The sequence below is a fragment of the Typopeltis vanoorti genome, chromosome 21, assembly GCF_054136105.1.
Source record: "Typopeltis vanoorti isolate ZY-2024b chromosome 21, IOZ_Tvanoo_1.0, whole genome shotgun sequence".
Taxonomy (NCBI): domain Eukaryota; kingdom Metazoa; phylum Arthropoda; class Arachnida; order Uropygi; family Thelyphonidae; genus Typopeltis; species Typopeltis vanoorti.
In genome coordinates, this window is record NC_143569.1 from 66,642,405 (window position 1) to 66,666,240 (window position 23,836).

General features: G+C 35.7%; 1 protein-coding gene across 1 annotated transcript in view; it reads left to right on the forward strand.

Annotated features, from left to right (window-relative positions):
- LOC150094940 (neprilysin-11-like) overlaps positions 1 to 23,836 on the forward strand; it is a 207,126-nt gene that overhangs the window by 142,893 nt on the left and 40,397 nt on the right. The window contains exons 16-17 of the mRNA XM_090410851.1: positions 10,604 to 10,655; positions 20,888 to 20,955. Of these exons, the coding sequence (XP_090266977.1) occupies positions 10,604 to 10,655; positions 20,888 to 20,955 (120 nt within the window). The remainder of the gene's footprint in view (positions 1 to 10,603; positions 10,656 to 20,887; positions 20,956 to 23,836) is intronic.

Sequence of the window (23,836 nt, forward strand, 5' to 3'; positions counted from 1 at the left end):
ATTTATTTCTATTCTATTTCTTTTCTATTTGACTTTTTTCTTTTCTCTCCCTAAATTGATCTGTTGTCTCCAGTATTTTCAAATCTAATGTGCCTTTGCCTGGCAGCAAGAATGCTAACAAGCAGAATTTAATATCTTTTGGTATCATTTAATGCTTATTTCCCTTATAATGCAATCCATATAAATGATGAATAAGAGATATGCATTCCTTTCTTACTTATGATTTTGCATTTAACCATCTTTCTGTACCACATTCAAGTCTAGCAAATTGACTAAAAACTTAAGCGTAAGTTGTATATTGTTCTGTATGATGTACTATTCACAATATATAATTAGTTTTGATTAGAGTTTCTCAGATCACCCTGTTGTATGCCTTTTTCATATTTATGTAACTTTAATACAGATTCTTGTAATATACCTATAATTTTTTGGACTGTTGTCTTCTTCTTCTTCGTCTATGATCTCTTATGCTTTTAAGTGTCGAGATTTTGCCAAAGAGATTTCCATGCCGTCCTGTCCAAGGTTTGTTGTTTTGCTTCTTTCCAATTAATTCCCTTCTTTTCCAATTTTTCTTTAATTTCCTTTTGCCAACCTTTCCTGGGTCTGCCTATGTTTCTTTTTCCTATTTTCTGGCTTTCGTATACAGTTTTTGCTATTCTTCCTTCTTCCATTCGATTGAGATGTCCAAACCATCTCATTTGGGCTTGTGTTATGAATTGATTCAGAGGTGCAACTTGAAGGCTGTCTCTTATGGTTTGACTTCTTATTCGGTCTAGTCTTGTTTTTTGTGCCACTTTCCTGAGATATTTCATTTCAATTGTTTGTAGTTTATTTGTGTTTCCTGTTGTTAAACACCAAGACTCACAACTGTATGTTAATGTTGGTAGAAACACTGAATGGTACGCTACCATTTTGGTATTTTGGGTGACTTCTTTCTTATCTAGGAGTGGGCCTTTCATTGCATAGAATAGCTTTGTTCCCCCTCTTATCCTGTTGTTAATTTCTGTGTCTAGTCTACCATCTTCTTGTACAGGGTGTTCGGGATAAATTTGACAGTTTCGTAAGGAAAAAGAAAATCTTCTTTGTATCTATTAAATTTAATGAATTGACAAAAAAACATTACAGGCAGAGTTAATTACAATACTATCAACAAGATTTACTCAAAATAACCACCATTAGCATCGATCACAGCTTCAATTCTGCTTCGGAACCTCGAACAAGCTGATGCTACAGTCTCCCTAGGAAGGGCCGCAAAAACTGTTTTAATTTTATCCATTAACTGGGCTTTTGTATTACTGGAAGTGCAATTGGTGTCTTTTTCAACTGCGCCCCATACAAAATAATCCATGGGGTTAAGGTCTGGGGAGTTTGGAGGCCAAACATTTGGACTGGTGAAGTCGTAGAAATTTTCAGACAACCATTTTTGACTTTTCCCAGAGGTGTGGCAAGGGGCCGAATCCTGCTGCCATACATACGGCCTACCATTGCCTACCCTTGTTATCCAGGGCTTGACTACAGTTAGCAACTCCACGAACAAAGCCCGAATTCCAATGCCAGGGTTCTTCAACACCAGTTCCTGCAGATTTGCGAGGAATTCTGCTGTACGAACGCAATCAGATCGTCTGCTAGGGATCTTTCTTCTTGCTACATCCTCGTAGTCACCATTGCAAGTCTCTAGTTCATGCCTGATTGTTTTTACTGTATTCAGGGAGCATTGGGCAGCAGTCGTAATATCCTTATTTTGATGGCGGGCACGAATCATCATGATACAAGTTATTCTCTTCCATGATTCAGGTGGGTTCCAGCTATCCATCCTTTCTGACATCTTGTATGTGAATGAAGAAGGGTCCAAACTTTTAAATGAAGAGAAGTGTGTGTTAATACATGTAACTTACGGAAAAATATAATTAATTATAAATATGTCAAATTTATCCCGAACACCCTGTATATATGATCCCAAGTATTTAAAGGAGTGGACTTGTTCCAGTTGGTGATTCTCTATTTTTATTGTGTGTTTTTGTTGATTTCTAGATATGATCATTGTTTTAGTTTTATTTATATTTATGGTCATATTCCTTTTCTTTGTTTCTTCATGCCAAATGTTGATATTGTACTGCAGATCTTCAGCTGTATTTGCTAGATTCACTATATCATCTGCAAAAGCCATATCTGAAATCCTAGTTTCTTTCAGTTTCCTGTATCCTAAGTGGAATTTTTTTGTTTTTGTTTGGCATGCCTTTAAAATTTCATCCATTACTACGATGAAGAGAAGAGGGCTGAGGATACAGCCTTGCCTCACTCCTACATTTGTTTCAAATTCTTTTGATCTATTATTACAGGTTCTTACATAATTTCTATTACTTTTGTAGAGGCTTTGTATGGCTGCTATTAAGTTATCTTGTATCTTGTTTTTCTTTAATGTTTGCCATATTAAGTGTCTGGGAGCTCGGTCAAAGGCCTTTTCAAAATCTATAAAACATGAATGTAGTTCTTTTCCATATTCCAATGTTTTCTCTGATATTTGTCTAAGACCGAAGATAAGATCCTGTGTGCTTCTATTTTTTCGAAAGCCATGTTGCATTTCATCCAGCGTGTCCTCTATTTGATTCCTAAGCCTTGCTTCTAAAATGCGGGTATATAATTTTCCTGGAACACTTAAAAGCAAAATTCCTCTATGGTTTTCACATTTGCGGTTGTCTCCTTTCTTAAATATGGGGATTATTATAGCTACTTCCCAGTCTTTGGGAATAATTTTCTTTTTCCATACAACATTGAATTGGTGTAAAAGAAATGTTATGGCTTTCATTTTCCTAAATTCTTTACCATTTCTGGTGTTATTTAGTCATGGCCTGCTGATTTGCCCAGTTTTATTTTATTTATTGCTGCTAACAGTTCGTTTGCATGAATTTCTTCACTCTGATCTTCTATTTCGCTTGTGTGTCTTGCTCTTAGGGTTCTATTTTTTCCATGTCCTGCATCTTCCAATAATTCTTGAAAGTACTGTTTCCATCTTTCCATGATGTCTTTGGAATTTGTGAGTAACTTTCCATCCTTATTTTTGATAAGGGTGGAAAGTTTATGGGGCATTCTTTCTCTGACCTCATTCTTCTTAAAACATTATAGAAGAGTTTTTGGTTTCCTTTAAAATTTTGTTCTAAAGTATGTCCGAAGTCTTCCCAGCATTTTCTTTTCTCTGCTTTCACTAAGGTTTTAACTTTATTTCTTTGTATAATAAATTTAGTTTAATCCTTTATCCAAGTGTGAGCAAACAAAGTTTGCGCCTGAAAGTATCTTCAGGACTGGGTTAAGGTGGTACACACCAGGGCAACTCGTTGCAACCCAGTCCTGAAGATACTTTCAGGCGCAAACTTTGTTTGCTCACACTTGGATAAAGGATTAAACTAAATTTATTATACTCTAACCAAGTGGAAAATAAACTTTCAATTTATTTCTTTGGTTGTTTTATAGTTCTCTATCAACCTGCAGCTTTGATGTTATATATCTCTTTCATAATTGCTTTTTCTTTTTAATTTCTTCTTTTAGTTCTTCAGTCCACCAGGGTGTTTTATGTTTCTTCTGTTTATTATTTAATGATACACCACAAATTTCTTTGCTTGTTTCTAGAAGTGTTTTGAACCTGTACCATAGGTTTTCTACATCTTGGTCTTCATATATCTCTTTTTCTACTTCTTTCATCTTCTCTTCTATTTTACTTTTATACTCAATGGCTGTTTCTTCTTTCTTTAGTTTATAGTTCTTTAGCTTAACATTTATTTCCTTGCTACTTTTTCTACATTTTTTCAACTTTTATTTTATCGATTGTTTCCAATACTAATAAGTAGTGGTCACTGCCAATTTCAGGACCTCTGTAGACTCTTGCATTTTTTGTATACTTCCAGTACAATCTGCTTATAATGGCGTAGTCGATTATAGATTTTTCATTTCTATTGGGCTCTTCCCTGGTAAACTTATGGATTTCTTTATGCTTGAACATAGTATTCGCTATCACTAAATTATTTGTAAGGCAAAGATTTATTATTCTTTCTCCATTATTATTCCGGGTTATTTCTCCTTGTGATCCCAACACTTGTTTCGTTTCTTCATCTACTTGATTCCCTACCCGGCCATTAAGGTCTCCTAGTAGTATGATATGCCCTTGAACTCTTTCAATTGTTTTTTGTAAGAGTTCGAAGAATTCATCTTTAATTTCTTTATTGGCATTATCGTTTGGGCCATATGTAACAATTACAGTGAATACTTGGTTGTCTGATTTAAAATCTATAGTGATTGTCAACAACTTTTCGTTTATTAGTTGCCATTTAGTAATATATTCTTTGAGATCTGGTTTAATTATGCAAGCTACCCCTTGTTTTCCCCATTCTCTTGGGTTTACCCCTGAATAGAAAAGTATATACCCATCTTTCATTTTCTGGCAACCTTGACCTTTCTTTTTTGTTTCTGTGACTGCTAGCAAATCCAATCTTGATTTTTTAAATTCATCAATTAATTCGTTTTCTTTTCCATGTAGACTTTTAATGTTCCATGTTCCATATCTCATATACCTTTTTCCTCGCTTTGTCGTTAACCATTTAGGCAGTTCGGCTATCTCTTTGTTATTTCTTTTAATGAGTGAAATTTTAAGGTGTGCAGGGGATTAGCCTTCAGCACCTGAGTCTGGTGGTGGGGCTGCCACCTTCAAGGCCCCCAGACCGGCCTATGAGGGAAGTGCTATCCTGTTGGTCCGCGGGAGGTATTTTATTTTCCTCCTACCCTTCATAGTAGCCTATGACGAGCATTCCCTGATCCGCCACCAGGGGATGCGCCCGATGGGGGTTACAGGTGTCCCCACATGGGTGGACTGTTGTCTTAAGGTAAAAATCTAAAGTTTTATCCAGCTTGTTTTTCCTAAAATTTCTCTACCATAGATTTTCTTCTCAGATATGCACATATATATATATATATGATAATCTTACCTAGAACAGTAAAGAAACTCCACTGTATTTCTTGGACTTTTTTATTTCCCTTTTTATAAGAGCTCTACTCCAATCATCTCATCTAGAATTCAACCTTCTGACTAGGCCTTCTGAATTATGCTGTGTAGCCACTGTAAAATTTTATACTTCCATATTTGAGCATTTCTGGTCAAATATATCACCTAAAACAAATGAAGTCCTACTAAATAAATATAGGATGTATTATTTGGACAATAATGATCAAGGAAAGGAGGAAGTAGCAATAGCATACAACATCAAACATGACGATAAACATCTTGATTGAAAGTCGATTTCAAGGTAGATTTATGCAGGCAAACTTCAAAATAGAGAAATGGACAGTGAAACTTATTTATGCATATGGTCCCACATACCAAGGTAGCAGTGGAGGAATTTTATACATTAGGGAAGGCATTTGACATAAAAAAAAATGGAAAAAGCAGTCTTTGTTGGAGATCTAAACAGCAGGGTAGGAAATGAATACTACCAGACATATTTGGGGAAAAGTGGGAGAAAGGGCAAGGCTAATAATGTAAGTACCTAGTTGTTACTATGTTCCAACATAAAGATATGCACAAGTTCACATGGAGAGAAGACACAATAAATAAGAAAAAGCCTTATCGACTATGTTTTGTTAATAGTAATCTCTTTGTGCTTATTCAGGATACAAGAGTATACAGATGCTGAAAGTTTTTCCCCTTGGTTATACTATAAATTAAAGATGCCAAGAAATTAATTTCTTTGGTTTAATCCTTTATCCAAGTATAAGCAAACAGCATTTGCATGTGAAGTAACTTCACAACTGGGCAATTTGTATTTAGAGGCTAACTTTTTTAACTAGTTAGGTCCTTGATGTTTGTATAATACAAGTCTCACTCAGAAATGGAAAGACTGTATGATGGTCCTTGCTTCACCCTCATACAACAAGATGTACAAAGGCAGAGCAAAACATTAACTGCTGACTATCAGCATTCCTGGAGTGGTGGTGAAGATTTTAAAGAAATTACAACAACTTGCATACAGAAATTGGGTAACAGACAAGCTATACTTTGCAAGGAACAGCATGGGTTTACTTATCATGTGTGAGCAGTTTGTACAGCATGGTTATATTGTATGTTATTGGCTAAGTTGGAAATAAAGGAAACATAACAAAAGCAAATCAGAGGAAATAAAAGAAAATCACCAGAAACAGAACAAAGAAAATGATGGGGAAATCATACATTGAGGACAGAACCCTAAGGATTGACAGGAATCATGAAAAGTAACAATGCAAACAATATAGTTAATTATACTATTGAACTGTTGAAGGCATTTGATAGGATACCACATGAAAGACTGTTGCATAAACTGGAGAATAACTGGCTCCCACTGATGAGTTCTCAGTAAAAGTCGAAACCAGTCTGGGTAGTGACTCTTCCCATAATGTAATTTTTCATTTCCCATTGAAAATTTGTTAGCATCACTTGAAATTGTCTACAATTCAAGTAGTTATCTTGATGTTTAGTGCTGATTTCTTTTAGAACTATTTCTTTGTTTTTCTTCAATTCCTGTAGAGACTTGTATTCACTAATGATATGTTGGTTATATATTGTTGGTTGTAGAAATAGTTATCACCAAAGTGGATAAGGGGAACGCCACTGTGGTACTCGATCATAATTACTACACATGTAAGCTTAAGGCTTTACTATTAGATCGAGCTACTGACCTCCCCATTGAATACAATCCCACCAACTCACAAATTAGAAAACTCCATAGGCTCCTTAAGAAGGTCACTTCTTGGCATGTGGAGAATACTAACAGACTAAAATCATATAACTCTAGACCTGCCCCCCCCCCCCTGTATATATGGGCTCCCAAAAATACATAAAGAAAATGTGCCATTACGTCCCATAGTGGATGGTATTGATTCCCCCACTTACAAACTAGCTAAATATTTAGCCAAAGTGCTCTCACACTACACTGGAAACACACCATCACACATAAAAAAACTCAGTCCATTTCAAAGCCAGTATAGAAAACCTTACACTCCAACATAATGACATAATGGTCAGTTTTGACGTCTCCTCCTTATTCACAAATGTCCCTCTCAAAGAAACCTTAGAGCTAATCCAAGCTAAATTTTCTCCCGATATCTCAGCCCTATTTCAGTTCACAATGAACTCAGGCTATTTCGTTTGGCAGGAAAAATTCTACTAACAGATAGAGGGGACAGCCATGGGTTCACCACTTTCCCCACCCTTGGCCAACTTCTTTATGGAGACTTTTGAAGAGAAAGCCTTAAACTCTGCCCCACAAAAATGTACAATATGGCTTTGCTGCGTTAATGATGTGTTCGCTATTTGGCCACATGGCCCAGATACACTAGTCTCCTTTTTAACACACTTAAACAACCAACACCCTAGAATCAAGTTCACTCTGGAAAAAGAGAAAAACAATAGACTCCCCTTCCTAGACACTCTAGTCACCCGCCAACCTGATGGAACCTTGGTTTTCTCAGTTTATAGAAAACCCACCCATACAGGCAGATACATTCACCAATTCCCCCCCGCCCTTCACAACAATTTAGAGTTATTAAGACACTATTCAATAGGGCAAAACTAATCTGTTCAAATGACCAAGCCCTAACTATTGAACTAAATCACATCCTTCACACTTTCTCAGCCAATGGCTACCCCCCCCCCAAAAAAAAAATCCAAAAAATACTAAAACCAGTTATTCACAACCCACCTCCCCTCCCCCTTCACAAAAAATGTTACTCTAAATCCATCACCATTCCCTACATCCGAGGCACCTTGAAAAAAATCAACAAAATCCTAAAAAAACATGACTTGACCTCTTGTTACAGACCATATAGAAAATTGGCATCCCTTATTCGCTCCACTAAAGACCAGCCACTTCTCCTAGACCTACCTGATGTATACCAGGTCCTTTGCAGCTGTAAATTGTCCTACTTTGGCCAAACAGGCAGGACAGCAAATATCAGAGTCTCAGAACACAAGGACTACATCCAATTTCACCAGTACAGCCACTCTGGGCTTGCAGACCATGCTCTTGATACTCTCCACAGAATAAGGTGGAAGAAAGCCACAGTAATACATTGCAGCAAATTCAAATATGAAAGATAATAAATTTAGTTTAATCCTTTATCCAAGTGTGAGCAAACAAAGTTTGTTCCTGAAAATATCTTCAGGACTTGAGTAAGATAGTGCAACTCGTAGAAAAGGGGGACCAAGCTAACATCACTCCTATCTCAGTATCTCCCATAATGCAAAATGCATCTCCTTGCAGATATGTGTTATGCATTAAGGGAAGAGCCACTACCCAGACTAGTTTAGACCTTTGTTGAGGTCTCTTCAATGGGAACCAGGCCTAGAGGTGGAGATACCAGGCAGAAACAATGGCTGATCATCTTTACCTATAGGGGTTGCCAAATGGTGTGCCACCTTTTTTATTAAATTACTCTGGATTTAGAGAAAGATGTTGAAAGTTTATTTTTCACTTAGTTAGACTATAATAAATTTAGTTTAATCCTTTATCCAAGTGTGAGCAAACAAAGTTTGCACCTAAAAATATCTTCAAGACTGGGATAAGGTAGTATACAACATAGGTAAAGATGACCTGCCATTGCTTCTGCCTGGTATCTCCACCTCTGGGCCTGGCTCCCACTGAAGAGACCACAATAAAGATCAAAACTAGTCTGGGTAGTGGCCCTTCCCTTAATGCATAACATTTACATATCTGCAAGGAGATGTGTTTTGCATTATGGGAGATACTGAGATAGGAGTGATGTTAACTTGGTCCACCTTTGCTATGAGTTGCCCGGTGTTGTACTACCTTACCCCAGTCCTGAAGATATTTTCAGGCACAAACTTTGTTTGCTCACACTTGGATAAAGGAGTAAACTAAATTTATTATAGTCTAACCAAGTGAAAAATAAACTTTCAACATCTTTCTCTAAATCCAGAGTAATTTAATAAAAAAAAAGGTGGCACACCGTTTGGCAACTCCTATAGGTAAAAATGACCTGCCATTGCTTCTGCCTGGTATCTCCACCTCTGGGTTCTGGCTCCCACTGAAGAGACCTCAATAAAGGTTGAAACTAGTCTGGGTAATGGCCCTTCCCTTAATTCATAACATTATACATATCTGTAAGGAGATGTGTTTTGCATTATGGGAGATACTGAGATAGGAGTGATGTTAGCTTGGTCCACCTTTGCTACGAGTTGCCCGGTGTTGTACTACTTTACCCCAGTCCTGAAGATATTTTCACGTGCAAACATTGTTTGCTCACACTTGGATAAAGGATTAAACTAATTTTATTATAGTCTAACCAAGTGAAAAATAAACTTTCAACAAATATGAAAGACTATTCATGGAATCAGCCTCAGCCCTTAGGAACATGCCAAACCTCAACAAATTTGGATGCATGTGACCTCCCCAAATTTGGGAAACATATATCAGAAGAACTTCAGCCCAAAGGCCAAGAACAACTAATATAGCCTGCCAGGGGGCACCATCAGGACTTTAGGAAAACAGTAGCTTCCTCGCTTCATTTCTCATTTGCTGTTATGTAGTACTTGCATTCCCTTGTCTTTATCTGAAGTTCCCATGAAGATGGCAACGTGACGTTGCCGAAATATCCGAAAGTATATATTAAAGTTGATTTAATTTATATTTCTAGTGTACGCTGTCAATTCCTTAAGTATTTACTTATCATGTTTATCATGTATAAGCCTTTCTACAAGAATTACATTTTTTTTCTGTATTCTCTGAGAATACAGGAAAAAAAATGGCATCATCTAACTTATTTTTTAAATGCTTTGAATATGCATTATTCTTTTCTAGGGGTGTTTCTTTAATCCACCATGAAGTTTGGATTTTTCTATCCTTAAAAGTAACTTTACACATGTATCACTGGTTGAATCAGTAATGTTTTTTTTCAGGGTTTGGTTCTTACTTTCAAAACTCATTTTTTCTTGAATAATATTTGTATGTTTGAGTATAGTTCACCTCTGAAAGTTACTCAGCTTTGATTCTTAGAACTTTCTTGTGTCTTTTCAGTATTTTTTAAATTTAAATTCATCACAGTTGATGAATTATATTAATTTTATGCTTATTTCCAATGACCTTGACAGCATGATGAACTGTGATGATCTTATATTTATATTTATAAATATATTGTATAAAAATTTATATAATATGTATATATTTATAAAACAAATTGGTAAATATCAAAATATAAAAAACCAGGATATGATCAAAAAATCATTGGGATTGAATAAGGTTAATATTAATGTTTAATTACATAGTTTCTTACTTTCAAAAGAATAATTTCATTACAAATGTATTTCATGGTGGCATACTTTGCAGATTAATACAAAATAATAACTTTCATAATAAATAGAATTCCATTAATCAAATTGCATGGATATATTTCTTATCATTTAGCTATTAAAAAATATAATTGCTTGTGAGCAGTTTTGATGCAATTTTGATGCAAATATGATGCAAAACTGCTTGTGAGCAGTTTTGCATCATATTTTATTTATAAATTACTATAAATAATAACCTTTTCAAAAGTTCTTTATATCTTTTTATTTGTATTTATGTAGTATTTCCCATATCCATCCAGCATAAACCATATTATTTCAGTAAGGGACCATGGTAAGTAACTTCCTACTTCTCTATTAGAAAACATGCATATAGTTTTATTCAGAGTATTTTTTTTTTTTTCAGAGCACAAGGTTTATTTGTGAATTAAATATATAATAGGATGTAGCTGTTGTCTTTCTCAGTGTAAGTCCTAGTCATCATTATTAGGTTCTGTTAGTCTCAAAGGATTGAGAAATGGGAAATAGAAAAAAAGAAAATAGAGTAAAAAATTTGAAAAAAAGAGAAACAGGAGATTGAGAAATAACTGTAAAAGTGAATTGTGCTTTTTCTTGTATAATTTATAATGTCTATAGACTGTGGTCAGTAAATAATGAAAAAATTCTGTTTATTTCTTTTCAATGGAAATGGATGTGTGAATGGGAGTATCTATATGCATATCCACACCTGCATACAGCCATATGCAGGTACATTAAGGTACTGATGTACAGACATATCCACATAGTCCGAAGAAACAGAACCTGGTGTTCTGGCAGACCACTCCAAAATAAAAATAACCCTCCTATGAGTATAATTAATGCAATTAGAGTATGTTAGCTCTACTAGGATCTACTTCTGTGTATGTGTATGAATAGTTCTGTTAATTGCCAAAAGAGCAGTATGATTTTGTTATTAAACTTATGCCATAATTTCATTGCCATCTTAAAATTAGGCACCTAATATTATCCTTTTCTTTTCTGTGTACAGTTATGCAACAGATAAATTCTCGTGATGTAAAAAAATGGAGCACACTTTTGAATAAACACTTCCTATCCAGTTCTCTTTTTTTAATGGTGCTGAGAGAGAGAGAGCATTGAACAGCTTTTTTTGTAGTATTTGATGAATTTAGTATGTGCTCAATATAAAATTTAAAAATCCATTTATGCCTTGTTAAAAACCTAGCTCAAAATAGTCTTAAATTTTATATTTGAAAACATTATTTACCAATCTATGAAATGTTCCATATTGGAGACATATGTTTGTTTATATTATACTGGACACATTTTGACCAATGGCTACCAGTTTGCTTTCTCCTTGATAGGCATTTCAAAAAATATAAAAATATAAATAAAAATAACTCATTTAGGCTCAAAATGATTAATAGCTGAAAATTAATAAAACTTTGTATGCTATTATATTTCAGAGCACACTTTTTTTTTTTTTTTTTTCAGTTCTTCTGTAGCATGATCAGTAATGATGATGAAACTCTTTGGCTGAAAAATATGGGCTTGATTTCCCATCATGTATAAGATTTTCCAAACAAAATGTTAACCAGTTGTATATGGAGGTGGATGACTATGACATCAGATTACTATATTATAATTATCAAAATTAGGTTTATAAAATGCCAGGTTTCTTATAATAGTTCATAGTGTCTAATATATGGAAGAATTGTATGTTGTAAATGTAAACACTACTTTATGCAAAAGATGACACTAATTTTCAACAGTAATTTCCTCAAAATCTTAAAATTAACAGTCATGCTGACCTGGTTGGTCAAGTTCACCCAACAGGCTGTTGCAAATCCCATGGTGGCATAGATATTAATTCAAGATAGATTAATCTATCTTGCTATTATATCACTACCCTACTTATTAAAGACATGAAATGACCACAGAAGTAGCATGCTTGATCTCTGGATCAAGGCTGTCAGTTTATTGAATCATTAGTCCACTAGTGGTACTGATGTATGATAGTTGACAGCCTTACTAAAGTGAAATTTAGAAAGTGAAAAAGAAGAAGAAAAAAATCATATCCCACTTTCATATTTAGCTGTTATAGGTTGAACTATAACAGCTGTTTCACCTATAACATAGAAGTAAGCTTATATTTAGCTATTCCAAAAAAAAGGGGGTTCTCAGTTCATTTTTCTCAAAAATAATGGAGAACGTCATTAACAGTCAACTACTTCACCAGCTAGAAGCTCAAGAGATAATCAGCAACCACCACCTTCCAGGTTTTATCACTCTTGATTCATAGCAGATCTCCTTACACAGTACTATGACTAATTGGATGAAGAGATAGAGGTGCATGAAGAGGAGGTTCTAGAGTTGTTGCATAATCTGGATAAAAATTTGGCAATAGGGACAGATGGGTTATCAGCATACAGGGTGTTCGGGATAAATTTGACATATTTATAATTAATTATATTTTTCCGTAAGTTACATGTATTAACACACACTTCTCTTCATTTAAAAGTTTGGACCCTTCTTCATTCACATACAAGATGTCAGAAAGGATGGATAGCTGGAACCCACCTGAATCATGGAAGAGAATAACTTGTATCATGATGATTCGTGCCCGCCATCAAAATAAGGATATTACGACTGCTGCCCAATGCTCCCTGAATACAGTAAAAACAATCAGGCATGAACTAGAGACTTGCAATGGTGACTACGAGGATGTAGCAAGAAGAAAGATCCCTAGCAGACGATCTGATTGCGTTCGTACAGCAGAATTCCTCGCAAATCTGCAGGAACAGGTGTTGAAGAACCCTGGCATTGGAATTCGGGCTTTGTTCGTGGAGTTGCTAACTGTAGTCAAGCCCTGGATAACAAGGGTAGGCAATGGTAGGCCGTATGTATGGCAGCAGGATTCGGCCCCTTGCCACACCTCTGGGAAAAGTCAAAAATGGTTGTCTGAAAATTTCTACGACTTCACCAGTCCAAATGTTTGGCCTCCAAACTCCCCAGACCTTAACCCCATGGATTATTTTGTATGGGGCGCAGTTGAAAAAGACACCAATCGCACTTCCAGTAATACAAAAGCCCAGTTAATGGATAAAATTAAAACAGTTTTTGCGGCCCTTCCCAGGGAGACTGTAGCATCAGCTTGTTCGAGGTTCCGAAGCAGAATTGAAGCTGTGATCGATGCTAATGGTGGTTATTTTGAGTATATCTTGTTGATAGTATTGTAATTAACTCTGCCTGTAATGTTTTTTTGTCAATTCATTAAATTTAATAGATACAAAGAAGATTTTCTTTTTCCTTACGAAACTGTCAAATTTATCCCGAACACCCTGTATATGCTAAAGGCATGCTCAACCAAAGTGGCCATGCCCTTGACATGTTTGTATAATTTGATTTTCACCTCAGGAAAAATCCCACAGGAATGGAAAGAATGTATAATAATTCCATTATACAAGGGTGATGCAAAGACTGGTGCATCTAACTCTCAACCTGTAACTATCTTTGGAGTGACTGAAGATTTTAGAGAAGTTGGTAAGAATTTGCATAAAGAAATGGGTTGACAAACAAACAATACTTTGCAAGGAACAGCATGAGTTTACTAAAGAGAGAGATCGTATCTAAGCAATTTGCTCTTATTTTATATTAATGTTATGGCTGAGTTTGATACACTATGATACTGTTGGACTTTGCTAAGGAATTTGATAGGATACCATGTGAAAGGCTGTTCCATAAACTGGAGAGTACGAGAATGGAATATAAACTATTGGCTTGGATAAGTGGGTAGCTAATGGACAGGAATTGGAAAGTGGTATATAGCAGTGAATCTGCCAGATTTAAGGTGACTACTGGTGTCCCCAGGGATCAGTCCTTGGTCCATCATTGTTGTTTAATGTATATATTAATGATATTAAAAAGGGCCTGACAGGAGTTGTTCAACTGTTTGCTGCAGAGCAAACAATTAAACATGATGCAGAGATAGATGTGCAGGCTGATTTGAATAGACTGGTGGTGGTGTGGACAAACAGTAATTGCTGTCAATCGAATGTTAGTAAGTATAAAATTATCCACTTTGGTATGAGGAGATCTAACTACATATTATATTGGTAGAGTTATGTTTGGAGAAACTAACAAACCTAGGAATTTTGGAGTTATAGAAGATAGGAAGTTGAAGTTCATAGGTCACATAGCAGAAATTGCAAATACAACTTACAAGGTTAGATTGAGAGAGCATGTGGACTGCAGACACTGGTAAACAAGGGGGGGTGGGGTTATTATAGTGTCTATAAACTTCTGAGAGAATGTTATAGGATATTGGTTGATGAAATTTTTCATTATATGGGAAGTAGGGAGAGAGAACAGAGGGGCATCTTTGGAAGTTTGTGTGGTTAAGAAAGGAATGAAAGCTAGATTTTTCTCTCCCAGAATTGTGAGTGGAATTTGTCTGTTAAAGTAATGAGTGCAACTAGTGTGAATGAGTTCGAGAGAAGGTATGGCAGCTGGTTCAATGACAATGCGTGGCCTCCTTCATGAGTCCTTGACTCCATGGAGACCTGATAATAATAACAACATACTCATCAAACCACATTTCTTCCTCTTTCTTAAAATTAGAATTTCTTACCTAGTGTTTCTCAAAAACCACGACTGCCAGCAGTTCATCATCATCAAATTCCTGCCGTGTACCCTATAGTACCTAGATAGTACTACATGAAAAATTTACATCCTTATTAACTTCCTATCTACAGTTTTCCTCCAAATCAATCTGTTACTTGTCAAGACTCCAACATTATCAGATCTTATATTTCTATCATCTAAGGCACTTTGTACTGTATCGATCCACCTATATCTTCGTCTTCCTCTGGGTCGTTTTGCTGCCAACCTGGCAGAGAACACCTGTTTTGATAATCTTTCCTCGCCCATTCTGTTCAAGTGACCATACCACCTGAGATTAGCTCTGCTAATGCATTCCTGGATGCTGACAATGTCAAGTTCTTTCCTAATATGCTCGTTTTTAATATGATATTGCCACTGATGCCATTTGTTCATGCCTCTAATCTTTCTCAGGACTCTCATATCTGCGGTCTCTAGTCTGTGGTCAAGTGTTTTACTTCTGACCCAGCTCTCAGATCCATAAGTTAAAACTGGTTTGCACACTGTCTTGTATACAGCTAATTTAGTGTTCCAACTAATTTCTCTCTTATTCCATATGAATTTATTCAATTGACTTCCCACCATACCGGCTTTGCTGATTCTGTTGTCTATTTCTGTATTTAATTTACCATCTTCAGTAAAAATCATGCCTAAGTAGCTGAAATGTTTTACTTGTTTCACAGGTTCTCCATTCACAACACAGTTGACATTTTCAATGATTCTGCCTATTTTCATTGTCTTTGTCTTTTTATTGCTGACCTTCATACCATATCTATTACAACAGCAATTGAATTTAGTCAGAGAATCTTGAAAAATTGTGATGTCACCAGTCAGACAAATAATTCACTAGTTAGATTTTAGTGTGGCTTGGATGTATTCTACCATGACCACCTAATACATCATAGTGACATATGTAATCCTGGATGTGGTTAATTTATAAGTGTTTGTTAATGCTATTGCTAATTTTTACTCTGTATAACTACCAGTGTTTAAGGAAATGTGTTGCCTGCTTATGTATTAGTGTGTTTATCAGTCTGTGAAGAAAAAAATTGATGCAATTTTATAAGTGATATACAATATCATTCTTTAAAATTAATTATACTATTTTTTGATACATTTTCATTTATATGTCTTGAATTGCCTTTAAGTAAAAAAAAAAAAAAAAACTATTTCTTCTCTACCATTATAAAGGTTGAGAACATTCAATATTATAAAAACTCAAATTAAATCCCTTACATTTACGCATATAACTGTTGAAAATTCAAATGCTCTAAAGCATCATCATCAGATTAACAGGACCAGCGATGTGATGTTACATGGTGGTAACCTAGAAAACAGTTGAAAAATATTTAGGTTAAAGTCAATATAAAGAAATATTTTGGGAGAAAAAATGGTTTTCTCTCAACTTCCAAGTTTTAGTATCCACTATTAAGTGTCAAATTCTGCATATTCCATCACTGGATATGAAGTAAGCTAATTATGATATCCACTGCACGTCTGCTTTAGAGTGCTGTATCATGAGTAAACAGTTACCTCACAATATGACTGAGTATGCTCTCTAAGCACTTGTTTCTTAAATGGTTTGAAACCTTACATAAAAATGTTTTGCAGAACCATGAAAATTTTCATGAAAAATGATCAGAAAAGAATTAATTTCTTCTTCTGCAGCTTCTCCCACTTAAGTGGGGTCACTGTTGATAATGAGTCTCCTCCACACCTTCCTGTCTTGGGCTGTCACCACATCCAAGTTCTTCATCCTCAAGTCCTCTTCTACGAGCTCCCTCCATCTCTTCTTTGGCCGCCCACGCTTCCACCTTCCTTGCACATCCATCTGCATGATCCTTCTTCCCACATATTCGTCCTCCCTCCTCATCACATGACCAAACCATCTCAACCTTGCCTCCTGTATTTTCGCTCCTAAGTTCATAACTTTCACTGTTCCCCTGACATAGTCATTTCTCAGATGATCCTTTCTGGTCACACTGTACATCCACCTAAGCATTCTCATCTCTGCTACTTCCATCCTGCTGATGTTATTTTTCCTCAGGGCCACCGTTTCTATAGCATATATCATAGCTGGCCTCACTACTGCCCTATAGATTTTGCCTTTCAGATTGATCGGCATCCTTTTATCGCATAACACTTCAGCCATCTCCCTCCAGTTCCTCCAACCTGCTTGTATCCTGCATCCCACTTCCTTCTCAGCTCCTCCATCTTCTTCCACTGTTGAACCTAAGTATCTAAAGTCTCTCACCTTCCTGATGACATTTCCTTCCAGCTCCAGATCTGTCTCCTGGCCACTGCCCACTGTGCAACACATATACTCTGTCTTACTTCTGCTCAGTCTCATACCTCTCTCTTCCAGTACTTTTCTCCATCTTTCCAGTTTAGTTCCTGCTTCTTCTCTTGAATCTGCACACAGCAAGATGTCATCTGCATACAACATTGTCTAAGGTGCATCTTCTCTCACCTCCTCTGTTACCACCTCCATCACAATATTAAACAGAAACGGACTTCTTTATGCTGACCCTTGATGCAAGCCAACTGTTACTTGAAAACTTTTTGTCTGTCCCAGACAGGACCGAACACTTGTCTTCACATTTCCTGCACCAACCTGACATATTTCTCCGGAACCTTCTTCTCCCTCAGACACCTCCAGACTTCTTGCCTTGGCACTCTATTGTATGTTTTCTCCAGATCAATAAATGCCAGATGTAGCTCCCTTTGTTTCTCTCGATACTTTTCCATCATCTGCCATAACCCAAAGATAGCATCTGTTGTTGATCTACCAGGCATGAAGCCAAATTGTTCCTTTGCAATCTCCACCTCCTTCCTCGATCTACCATCAAGAACCCTTTCTAGGATTTTCATTGTGTGGGACATCAACTTTATTCCTCTGTAATTTTTACAGTCTTGCGCATCCCCTTTACCCTTGTAGATGAGGACAAGAGTACTCTCCCTCCATTCCTCGGGTATATTTTCCTGTTGGCAAACTTTCATGAACAAGTCCCACAGCAGGTCAATTCCCTGTTCCCCCAGTACCTTCCATGCCTCCACTGGAATTCTGTCGGGGCCCACCAATTTTCCATTCCTCATCCTCTTCATGGCCTCCGTCACTTCCACTCTACAGATGTTCTGCACCATCCCCTCAGAAGGCTGCCCATCTTCTCTGTGAGTCCTTGCATTTTCCTCATTCAAAAGTCCCTCAAAGTATATTTTCCATCTGTTTCTTATGTCCACATCCCTCCATAATACTCTTCCTTCAGCATCTTTGATCTGCCTCACATGTAAGATGTCCTTTGCTGCTTTATTTCTACACTTCGCTAGTTGGTAAATTTTTCTCTGTCCTTTCTTTGTTTCTAATTGATCATACAGAACTTGATATGCCGTGGCCTTTGCCTGTGCCACAACTCTCTTGGCTTCTTGCTTTCTCTCTCTGTCCTCTTCCACTCTTGACTCATCCCGCTTCTGCTTTGCCTTCCTCCTAGCTGTCACTTGTACATTATTATTCCACCACCAACCCTCCTTCTGCTCTCTAATCTTTCCAGATGTCTCACCAAACACCTCGATTGCACAGCTCAGGATTACTCAGAATTAACAAAACCTGCAAAATATTTTACTCAAGAAAACATATGATACATAATATTACCAATAATAAATAGTTAAAATAAATAGAAATAAATAAATTCAATAAAAATTAATATTTTCCCCATTCATTGAAGTTTTTTTCAGAAACTATATCTAATACAAATTATAAATGTTAAAGCTCTAGGGTTTTGCAAAACAGCTTAAGATAAAATGACTGTACTGAAGATAAAATGTGTGCATATCCTATCATCTCATTGATTGTATTCCATTACTACAAAACCAGTGATAATTTATAAAACAGGCATTATAATCAACAGCATTTCCCAGTAGATGCAATAAGGTAAACATACAAAAAAAAAAAAAAAAAAAAAAAAACTATTTGACATGAAACAGAATTGGTATTATAAATAAAACTGACAGTTAAACTGAAACTCTTCAGCTTTTTTTTTAATTCATCATTGATGAGTGACGAGCACATTTTTTTAAGTCTTGGTAATAGTGGCATATTTGAGTCCAGTTCACCTCTGAAAACCACTGATTATTTTTAAAACTTTTGTAATCCTTTCTTTTAGGGTTACACGGTGATCAGCATTCATTTTAAAAATTTTTATGGAATTTACAACCGTGTTAAAAAAAACTTTTTTTATTATCCCGACATTTTGATCTTCACATCAAGATCATCATCTGGAGCGTACATAAATATACAGGACAAGCTGAGTTACATCATTAACTGTAAGCTAGAGAAACAATGATTTGATCACATGTTATTCTACTGGCGTGACCTCTGGTGGGAAAAAAAAAAAATTACATCAAGCTAAATTCTATTTTACAATGACAGGAATAAACATTCTTTTAGATGGTTTTCTTTCAGAAACAATTGGTGTCCTATTTTTAGTATTACAATTCTTATTTTTGATTTACAATACTGGATTTTCTACAGTCCTGTTTATAGTTGTTCTTGGTGAGGAAGGTCGAATATATACCTTCCATATGTTTGGGATTTTTAGACCATCATTGTTGTTCAGATTGGGATGGTTGATAATAATCTCACAGGCTTCCTTGAATTTCCATTCATACCATGTTTTAGTGTGATGTAGACAGCTGGTGGTTTTCCATTCAATTCTGTGTAAGGTATTCAGGGCATGATCAGAAAGGCCAGCTTCACCATAATGTTCTGGCTGTATTGGTTTTTTGGATACAGCCAAAACACTATTAACAAAATTCTCTACAAAACCACAATAAAAAACAGACATACCAAACTACAGTAAAACTATAACCATTCCCTACATTAAAGGAATATCTGACAAAATAAACAGAGTACTACAAAAGTACAACCTCAAAGCCACCTTTAAACCTCCTGCAAAATTAAAAAGCTTACTCAACTCATCCAAAGACCCACACCCTCCACTAGCCCACCCTGGAGTATATCAGCTTTATTGTACTTGCAACATACCATATGTAGGAGAAACAGGATGCACAATTCCTATTAGACAAAAAGAACATAAACGACACATTAAATATAATAATTATGGTGAAGCTGGCCTTTCTGATCATGCCCTTGAATACCTTACACAGAATTGACTGGAAAACCACCAGCTGTCTACATCACACTAAAACATGGTATGAACGGAAATTCAAGGAAGCCTGTGAGATTATTATCAACCACCCCAATCTGAACAACAATGATGGTCTAAAAATCCCAAACATATGGAAGGTATATATTCGACCTTCCTCACCAAGAACAATTATAAACAGGACTGTAGAAAATCCAGTATTGTAAATCAAAAATAAGAATTGTAATACTAAAAATAGGACACCAATTGTTTCTGAAAGAAATTTTTTCCACCAGAGGTCACGCCAGTAGAATAACATGTGATCAAATCATTGTTTCTCTAGCTTACAGTTAATGATGTAACTCAGCTTGTCCTGTATATTTATGTACACTCCAGATGATGAGCTTGATGTGAAGATCGAAACGTCGGGATAATAAAAAAAAGTTTTTTAACACGGTTGTAAATTCCATAAAAATTTTTAGAATTAAAACTTTTGTGTTTTTTCAGTATGGCATTCATTTTTGAATATCACACATTTAATATAATAATAGTCATTAAAACATTGTTTTCAATATTTTGTTTCAGTATTTTTCTTCAATACCTTACTAGATACATCCTCTGTGGTGTGTGGGTGGGGGAGGATGCTCAATTTACATGCATATGTGAACAATCCAAAAAAAATGCTTAATTAAAACAAAAATTTAATAGGATATTTATACTAATACTTATAGATATTATACTATCATTTTTTCTCTCTCTCTCTCTTTAGGTATTTAAATTTTGGTGCAATTGGTTCTGTTATTGGACATGAAATCACTCATGGCTTTGATGATCAAGGTACCATATTTTTGTTCTTGAACAATTAAGTCTGTTCATCTGCTATCTAATATATATGTTTTAGTTTTTACTTTAATGGAGTTTATATTCATAAGTGATGTAAATATAACAAGAATTATTGGAACGTTAACAGAATTATACTATGTTTATGCTACTTCTGTGATTAAAAAGTTGAACACCTGTAGCATGTTAATGTCCTGTGGATGTATTAGATAATAGTTGTGAATGCTGCTCTAGAAACTAAATGTGATTTAATGCACTTCAGCTCTCCATCATAGTGTTCTTTTTATTTTGGAAAATTTTATCTCATGGCCTGTCATGAGTTCAAAAGTTTCAGCACAAAAGCTTTTGACTTTATCTACTGAAGCTGGATCTACAATTTATGCTTGCTTGGATCCAGCTGTGATTATAATAGAATCCAGAATTAGCATTGCATAATAATGTTAATTCAGCTCTGATTTCAAATATTCATGCCAAAAGAGTGCAAGTTGGGCACTCCAAATCTATGGTGTTCTACCTAGCTTTGTTGTTCTTAAAACATTCTTTGATGGAGTGATAACTATGTAAAATCCATTAGAATAAGAGCATGTTTTCATAGTAAGAAATTTAATTCAAAGTAAAAATGAGTTAGATTTATAAGTTAGTTTCTTAAATCATCATCATAGGTATTAATGAATGAATAATTGAAAATTCAAAAACAATGTAATTATGCTCATGAGAATGGTATATTTTTTCTGTGTAGTTGAGCTGTGTAGGTGAGCGCTAGAATTAAAAATTATTGTACTATGCAGATCCTATATATATTTATATAGAATCTGAATATGTTTATATTTATATATACACACAAGTATTAAAAAATGAATAAATGTAGTTTTAATGGCAACTTCCCATATTTTGAAATAGAAAGTCCGTTATTGAGATTTGGATGATAAAATACAACCTTCAGTGCTTCCTTTGAAAAGATGTTCAAATTTATAGGTGTTTTTATGTAGAAGTTTAGTATTATCCGAAAGGATATTAGGGCTGGTGTTATCAGTTCCATGTTCTGCAAGACTGAACTTATGACACTTATTAATTTAATATGGGATTATTATTCAGAAATACTTTGTGGCAGAGCATCCAGTTTGTCCAAAATAAGATAAGTTGCAGTTATAGGTAATTTGATGGACTCTTCAGACAGTACTAATAGTTGTGCTTATGGAGAAGGTAAAAGGAGTTTGATTTGGTTGAAGTATTTGTATTATATAAGATTTTCCTCTTACCCATATTCCTATTCTTTTATGCTGCCAACTTCATCTCAAACTAATGAGCTAATGGTTAGTTTTGATATCAATTTGCTCTTCACTAACATCCCTCTTAATGACACCCTTGATGAATGATATTCTTGTTATCTGGAAAAAAAAAGTCACACCAAAAACTAGAAGGTTTCCTCTAAAAAAATTAACAACTCACACTCTAAGATCAAATTGCCTTAGAAATAGAATCAAGCAAAACTCTGTCGTTTCTTGACATCCTTATAAAATAAGAAGAAAACAATTAACTCATTACTTCTGGCTACTGCAAACTTCTTTCTGGTTGCTACCCATCAGATGTCAGCTTGCTATCCTTCCCTTGAAATATGGTGAAATATCACCATATTTCATGGAAGGAAACTTCTCTGAATGGCTACAACTCAAGAATTATAGACAAAATCATCAACCTTTTTTTTTCTTTAGCCGTGAGGTTAATTATGAGAACCATGTAGCTCTAATAGCATTTCACAAGGTTGGAATGCAGCCGCTTGTTATTTTCACCATGCTAAAAAAAAACACTTTGGAATTAGTAGGATGTTTGTGGATTGGATGATTAACCATTATAATGATAAAGAAGACATATCTGACTGCCAAAGAACAGGTTGGCCACACTACATTAGGACACAACAGCTTGGGCGGGCTGTGAAGCCATGCCTCTGCTGTAATCCTGTGAGAATGCATAAAGTGATGTCACAAGAAACAACATTTTGCAGAGAATGATGCTATGTGTACTAACTAATGACCTAGGGGGTGAGAGCCTATTGTTGTCCTGCTGGACACTTCCTACAGCAGAAGATGATAAAATCAAAGGCACTTCTCTGGAAGTACACATACAACAGACACAAAATTCTCCTCTTCACAGATGAGAAGATTTTCATCATTGAAGAGTCATTTAATCGTCAAAACGATTCAACACGTGCCATAGCACCAGGATGGTTTAGTGTTGGGGGGGGGGACGTATCAGGGTAATCCAAGTTGCATTTCTATGAGAAAGGGATATCAAAACCTGGGCCAGAGTGTATCAAGAGACACTATGCTAGAACCTGTGGTACAGCTCCTGAACAACACCTTGTTTTGTGATAGGCAGTGGACCTTCCAACAACTCAGCCCCTGCACACAAGGCAAGGACCACACAACAGTGGTTGGAGGTGAATTTGCCAGATCTCATATCACCATCCGATTAGCTGTCTGACAGTCCCGATCTGAATCTGTTGAACTTCAAATTGTGGTCAAAACCTGAGAGAGTAGCCTGCAAGAAACAACACCTTAGCATTAAGATGGATTTCAAGCGAGCAGTGGCAGCGTCTCCATTGGATATTGTATGGACTACAATTGATTTGTGGCCTCACAGACTTCAGGTGTGTGAAGGCAAAAGGTGACTATTTTGAACATTGAGTGCTGCTATATGCACATTATACATGTGATTTGTATGTGGTGGAAGCTGTGAACAATTTACTGATAGATTAAAGGTTTATGCGCTGTTCAAGTTGTAACAGTATTTATGGCTAGAGTAGGTATATATATATATATATATATATATATATATATATATAGAGAGAGAGAGAGAGAGAGAGAGAGAGAGAGACTGA